General features: G+C 31.5%; 1 protein-coding gene across 1 annotated transcript; it reads left to right on the top strand.

The window, feature by feature from the left end:
• Nucleotides 1-2,890: 2,890 nt before the first annotated feature.
• LOC127708010 (toll-like receptor 4) lies at nt 2,891-6,965 on the top strand. The gene is made up of 2 exons (XM_052212799.1): nt 2,891-3,004; nt 4,815-6,965. The coding sequence occupies exon 2, from the start codon at nt 4,820-4,822 to the stop codon at nt 6,908-6,910; it is 2,091 nt and encodes a 696-aa protein (XP_052068759.1). The 5' UTR covers nt 2,891-3,004; nt 4,815-4,819; the 3' UTR covers nt 6,911-6,965.
• The last annotated feature ends 664 nt before the right edge of the window (nt 6,966-7,629 follow it).

Genomic DNA, 7,629 nt, shown 5'->3' with positions numbered 1-7,629 from the left:
TTAAACCTGAGTAAACCATGAAAAGACGTTGATGACGTCACGGTCACATGATAAAATTATGTCTATAAGCTGATAAACAAAACAACGTCAGCTAATCAGAAGACGCGTTACATCCAAAATTAAATTATTAGTAAATAAAATACATTTCTTTACAAACATGAACGATATCGACAAACGTTTGCAAATGTAACACAAACATTTGAAAGCATTTACATTGGTTGTAAATGTTTTATAAACCGCGGTCTCTCAAAACTTTGCATACGTCTGTAAAGGTATTTTGCAAATATCGATATTTATCAAAATATTTATGATAATGGAAAGTATTAGTAAATAAAATACACTTTTTTACATACATAAACGATATCGACAAACGTTTGCAAATATAACACAAACATTTGACAGCATTTACATTGGTTGTAAATGTTTTATAAACCGTGGTCTCTCAAAACTTTGCATACGTCCATAAAGATATGTTGCAAATATCAATATTTAGCAAAATAACTATAATGATGGAAAGTATTAGTAAATAAAATACATGTCTTTACATACATAAACTATATCGACAAACGTTTGCAAATATAACACAAACATTTGACAGCATTTACTTTGGCTGTAAATGTTTTATAAACCGCGGTCTCTCAAAACTTTGCATAGTCTGTAAAGATATGTAGCAAATATCGATATTTATCAAAATATTTATGATAATGGAAAGTATTAGTAAATAAAATACACTTCTTTACATACATAAACAATATCGACAAACGTTTGCAAATATAACACACACATTTGACAGCATTTACATTGGTTGTAAATGTTTTATAAACCGCGGTCTCTCAAAACTTTGCATAGTCTGTAAAGATATGTTGCAAATATCAATATTTATCAAAATAACTATAATACTGGAAAGTATAAGTAAATAAAATACATTTCTTTACATGCATGAACGATATCGAGAAACGTTTGCAAATATAACAGAAACATTTGACAGCATTTACACTGGTTGTAAATGTTTTATAAACCGCGGTCTCTCAAAACTGCCCACACCTCTGTAAAACAGTTATGCAAATTTTAAACTTTGCATATATCTCCTATCCTGGAAAGTGCTTGCAAATCTTAGGCCTATCTTTGGAATATGAATAAAGCTATGGAAATAAACAATTATCTTTAGCATATCTTTGAGGACGTCCTAAATAATGCCAAAGGAATAATACATTTACATATACATTAGTAGGTCCGCAAATATATCTGGCAGAAAAGTAGTTACATTTGTCAAACATTTACATGATTGCCCAAATTGATGTAAATCTGCCTTTTCGTGTAGTGTATGTCCATATGTATAACTTTTTTTCTGACACAGTTTTCACGCAATTGACAGCTGTTTACAATTTGATTGATTGATAAATTGATTTCTGGTGTTTAACTCTACTTACCGCACTATTGGCTATATCCCGGCGTTCAGTTTTTATTGGTGGAGGAAGACGACGTGTCCGGAAAGATCCACCGACCTTCGGCAGGCAACTGACCATCTTTGTCAATTAAGCTTACAGTCGAACGCAATTGCCACTTGCAGGGTTCGAAATCACAACCCCAGTGTTTATTGGCTAGTGATAAAGTAGTTGAACTGCTTAGATCTCTTGGTCACTGAGACCCTTGGCAATATGCCAGTTATCATAGTCAATTTGATGAAATTTCCCGAATAAAGATACAGAACTAGGCTGTTAAACTCTTCTTACAATTCGCAAATTCATGCAGAACAGCACTACGCAAACTGATTGGTTTTTTTTTTTATTTTATTTCTTTCAAATAATCACGGAAATACATTTTGTTCTACGTTATCAACTTTTTGTAATTGTCTAATATAGGAACATAATTATGTTTGTCGGCCAAATCATCTAACAGTTTACAAAGCATTATCATCTGATTGTGTACAACAAAAGATCGATGGATTGATTGGTTGTCGGTGTTTTACGCCACATTAAGCACTATTGGCTATAACGTGGCTGTCAGTTTTTATTGGTGGAGGAATCCGGATTACCCAGGAGAGCCACCGACCTTCGGCAGGAAAACTGACAATCCAAGTATATTAAGAATGGAGTCAAACGCACCTGCCACGTGCGGGGTTCGAATGCTCAATTTCAGCATTGACAGGCTAGTGATACAGTAGATGAACTTCTTCGACAACCCGGCCGCCGAGGTCCCTACAATAGTTAAAAAAAATAGTGAGGTAACCAATAGTTTAATCAATTCATTTATATGAAATCTGAAATAGAGTATAGGGTTTATCTTTGATAAATATTAGCCAAAACCAAAAGTAATACCCACAGCATTCAATACGTTAAAAAAACAAATTGCATAACCGATGAATTTGAAAGGACGTCCTCATTACAACAAAATTCATAAGTTTACGGTCATTTGTTGAAAATAATACTCATGTATATGAAATCTTCGTAGCAGTAGACAGTACCTACCCAAATATTTTAACTAGTACATTTCTTAACTGAAGTAGTCTAGTACCTATACTAGAATTTAAACACACGTCTAAAATCGGACTTCTTCTTACTTTAAATACTTGATAAAGTCAGACAAGTTTTTTGGAAAGATACTACCTGTATAGAATCTACTTTCGACTATCCTGTTATATTTGTAAAATTGATATATCAATTCAAAATGTAAAACATTATCTATATTTGTCTCGTGTACAAATAAACGTGTGTAATGTAACGCATGCTTATATACACGTATCTTTGACTCAGAGTTTTTTTTTGTGAAAAAGTTTCAATGATTAAAGCGCTTCGAACACAGATAACACTGTAGATTTGAAAACATTTGATTTAAACATATAAAATGATTCATCAAGTTTTATAAAAGTCCATATCAAAGTTCATATTAAAGTGAATACAACTGTATTTCCTCATTTACTTCCTTAATATATATGATTTTAGTTAGATTACACAGGAAGTTATGAAACAAATATAATCATACGTTTGATGAAGCAACTCTTAAGGTCAGTTGTTATAATTAATTTCGATTGATAAAAATTGCTTTGGAATCTCTATTCTGTCCTTGATATTCTACAGTCCTGTGTTTGGCGTTATGACATCTTCTATCATGTATAAATAGTCAAAATAAAATTTCCCCCCTCTCAAATAGAATAGATCTGCAATGATGTACTTTAACTGATTAAATTTACAAAAAGAATTATATAATACTAGAATAATAGAATAATATTAATAATGATTATTATGTATTTCATCTGTACAAGTTTTGTAATATGACCATTTTAAACGTCTTTGTAAGCAAAACGCAGCGCTTCTTGAACGCTGATACTAGTAGAACAGATTTCAGAGCACATATCTTTCAACTGTAAGCTCTAAGTTCATTTCTTTAGGTGACTAACAAAAACTTTCAAGAATGCGTATAACATGACACTTGTTATGTAAATTGGATTATTGTAATTTCTTCTTTTAGAAATGGCATTGTTTGTCCTTCATTTTTTATTTGTTATTGTTCCCTTGGTACCGTCTTATTTTTCTTTAAACATACCTGAACAATATAAGAACAAATATTCAACAGACAGGAACAATAAATATCTATTTATATTAAGCATTTCTTTAATGGGCAAAATTTAAATCCTATGTAAATTAATTGTAAAATTTACCTTGCTAAATATAAACATGTATTTTAAGGACTTTGTGACGAAGAGGAAGATGATTTTCGAAAAATCCACTTTTTGTAATGTGACTTTCATACTTGACATTGAATATTAATAATATACAATAGTAATATACATAAAAAAGGAGATAAGTTTAAAAAATAACAACATCGCAATAGTTGTTACATTGTTCATGTTAAACAAAAAAGACAACTAGGAAAAGTATCCACACCGAACGACATGTTCTATTGGCTCGATATCTGGACAAATAATTAGTAAATTTCTTACAGGCGAATCCTCATACGAAACACAAAATATTCTTAAAATGCAATAATAAGCAATTGGTTTATTGTCTGTCATATATGTTTTTCGTAAATTGTTTTGTCATAAATAAGGCCGTTAGTTTTCTCAATTGAATTGTATCATATCTTTCATGTCTTTTATGTCGAATCGTTGTATAAACGACTATACGGTATGGGTTTTTTTCATTGTTGAAGGCATTCCGGTTGCCTATAATAGCATACACTAACTTCATTTGAACTTTGGTAGATAGTTGTATCATTGCCAATCATACCACATCTCCCTATGTTTATAATGACCACTAATGATTTTGGACAAATGCATTGAACATGCAGCGGGATTAAAATGGTGTTTTTATAAGTACTAAACCATTCCTACATTTTGCAGATAATTGGAAGAACAAAGTGAAATCAGAAAAAGAAATACATTCAGTCATAAGGATATGTCAGATTGCAAAACATAATCAATTTCAAGTATCATTTAAGAATGGTATTAGTTATTGTACACATACCATATTCGAAATTTAGAAAAGATGATTGAACACAATGTTGTCTTCAATTCAAAATCTTTAATATGCAAATCAATAATAAAAAGCCTGTTTTTAAGTGAAATTCCTGATATGATTTTCACTTTCAAAACAAACATAGTGATACATATTTCTCAAAACTACATTTTAAATGTTATCAAAGTTTAAGATCCACAGCATAACTATTCTATGTTGCGTTTAATAAATGTTTAAAATTAAACATTAAATGTGAAATATTTCAAATAAACTTGTAATTTTATTAATATCCGAATCCTCCTCTAAATCGAACTCGTCCTTATTATATATTATGCGAGTTAATCTAAAGATTTTTTTCAGACATTATGAAGCTTACACTTCTTACGATTTTACCACTGGTGTTAGCAAATACAACCTGCAACAAGTACTGTAAATGTAGTGTGGAACGAGGACAAAAAAGCAAAATATACGTTGGAATATGCGATGGAAGTTCAACACGAAATTTAACATACATTCCAGAATTCCCAGATGGAACAAGGAAAGTCGTATTTATTAACAACGACTTACAGATACTATCTAAAGAGTCATTAGACAATATATCCTCGACGCATTCCCATGTAACTGACTTGAACTTAAAATACAACAAAATAAAATTCATTCACAACAATACCTTCAGTGATATGATTTGGTTATGTAAATTAGACATTTCTGGTAATAATCAACTTAAAAGTAGTGATCTAGCTTACAGCTTTTACAGCTTACCAAAACGTTACATTAATACATTGGTATTAAAAAGCATGAAACTCAAACCCTTTGACGGCATGTTTGGTGGACTTAAAGGGTGCAAGATTCAGAAAATTGTCATGACCAACAATAATATTGAAACATTCAATGGAACATGGTTTGCACAGTTAAAAGAGTTTATCAGTCTAGACATAAATTGGAATAGAATATCAAGTCGAAATTTGAATCTAAAAGGACTCTCTACCTTAACTTGGTTACATCTGGGCGACAACCCGTTATCTGAAATCCCGGCGTTTTGTGATGACGGACTTTTTAAGTTGAAGACATTACATCTTTCATATACACAGCTGCGGTCATTTGCGGACATGAAAGAAAAATTCAGATGCCTACAATCATTAAAACAATTGTTTTTAAACGGCCTCGACATAAATCAATTGCATAACAATACATTTTCAGAACTAAAGAGCTTAAAGGAACTCAGTTTGATGGAAATGCAAGGACGTAGCTTAAAAATAAACCCGTTTGCATTTAATAGCTCTTCTTTAGAACAATTAAGCTTTTATATGACTAAAGGATTCCGTTTTTCCAAGTGGTCTGCACAAATCGGATTTTTTGTTCCGCATACACTTTTCGCTCAATGTAGGAATATTCTTTCTCTTGATTTGTCACACAACGTGTTCGATTTTACACAAAAAGCGATTAGAGAAATGTTCAAACCTCTACAAAAACTACAGAATCTTTTTTTGGAAAATTTACAAATTAGTTATATTCCCAGGTACTTCCTTAACCAATTCCCCAAGCTTAAGGAGTTTTCTATGGCAGACAACAAGATAGTACCATGGGCAGATGGTTCCTCAACGTTTAAAGGAGTTAAGGCACTACAAAGACTTAATTTGGAGAATAATAAAATTAGCATGATAAGTTCAAAATCTATACCATCAATAGTGCTTGATAATTTAAAGAAAATTGATCTTTCAAATAACCATTTCACGTGTTCTTGTGACATAATGTGGTTCAGAGAGTGGATGAAATCAACAAAGGTAATCATAAAAAATGCAAAAGAATACAAGTGTGACAACTCAGAGTTTCTGATCAATTACAATCCGACTCCCGAAAACTGTAAAAATATCGTTTTAATTATTGCAGTGTCAGTTGGATGTCTAGTCGGTATTATTCTATTTGCCACAATTATTGTCTACTTTTGTAGATGGCGCATTCGTTTCCAATTATATAACATCCGATCCCGCTATAGAAATTATCACAAGCTGAAACAAAATAATTGTGTTTATGCTGCATACGTTATATACTGCTATGAGGATTTTAAGTGGATAAAAAACAAACTTATCAAGGAAATAGAAATAGAATATGGCTTCAAATTATGTATTCCTCATAGGGATTTCGAACTTGGGAAAGTTTTCGCGGACAATATCGTTGATCACATGAATTTGAGCAAAATGGTTATACCTGTTTTTTCTAATAACTTTTCCAAAAATGAATGGTGTCTCTTTCAGCTTGATGTGGCTCGAAGCAAACTTACTAAAGAAGGATCATTAACAATTTTCCCTGTTATGCTTGAGGAAGTTGAATTCAAAAATATGAATGCAGCAATTTACTCGTTCATTAAGTTATCAAATTATGCAGCTTGGAGCGAAGACAGTAACGCAAAAGAACTTTTCTGGGACAAAATCAAGGATCATTTAAAGAATACTTAAGACAGATTATTTCAGTTTAATTTTCAATAGTTTAGAATAAACAAGGTGCATACTACACAGTTGTCCTCAATGAACTAGCTTCACTAAAGTTTAACTCATAATCATTCCTAAAGTTTCATTTCCCAATTGATTTAAGGCCGTTGAGGTGAGATTTCAAACCAATTCATTGATAATTAATATCACATGGAATAGTCGAAACAAAACATTTCAAACAAATCATACAGCACCATGCAAATGGAAAGTATAAAAAATTATGCGAACGGAAATCAAATTGAAGGAAAAGTCAAAGCCAATTTAAAGAGTTAGTGACTGATTGCGTTTCCATACAAAGCGAATATGAATTGCAATCTGTTCTACTATGTACAATTTATATATACATGTTAGCCAATATGATAAAAAAAAATGGGGAATGTGTCCATGGGACACAGAGGATTCCCCCGCTTTCATATAATGTTATAAAGGTTATAAAGGGACATAACTCAAGAACAGGGTAAAACTTAATGCCCCGTTCGCTACGGCGGGGGCATAAAAACAGGCTTGGAGAATTGCAAATTTAATATTTCTTACATAATGTTTATACTGTTATGGTAGTGGTATATTCGCAACAGTATATTTAATAATTCTGAAAAACACACAAATAAAAGAATGTTTATGTTGAAGTAACATAAAGAATGTGTTCGACAAAATCAATGCACACAATTTACAGAGTAGTTATTTAA

Source organism: Mytilus californianus, unplaced genomic scaffold, assembly GCF_021869535.1.
Source record: "Mytilus californianus isolate M0D057914Y unplaced genomic scaffold, xbMytCali1.0.p SCAF_7, whole genome shotgun sequence".
Taxonomy (NCBI): domain Eukaryota; kingdom Metazoa; phylum Mollusca; class Bivalvia; order Mytilida; family Mytilidae; genus Mytilus; species Mytilus californianus.
Note: the sequence above shows the minus strand (reverse complement) of the source record. Positions and strands in the feature narration are given on the sequence as shown.

Bases quoted from the DNA above. Each gene is read 5' to 3' on its own strand.
- LOC127708010 (XM_052212799.1), top strand. From the start codon at position 4,820: ATGAAGCTTACACTTCTTACGATTTTACCACTGGTGTTAGCAAATACA.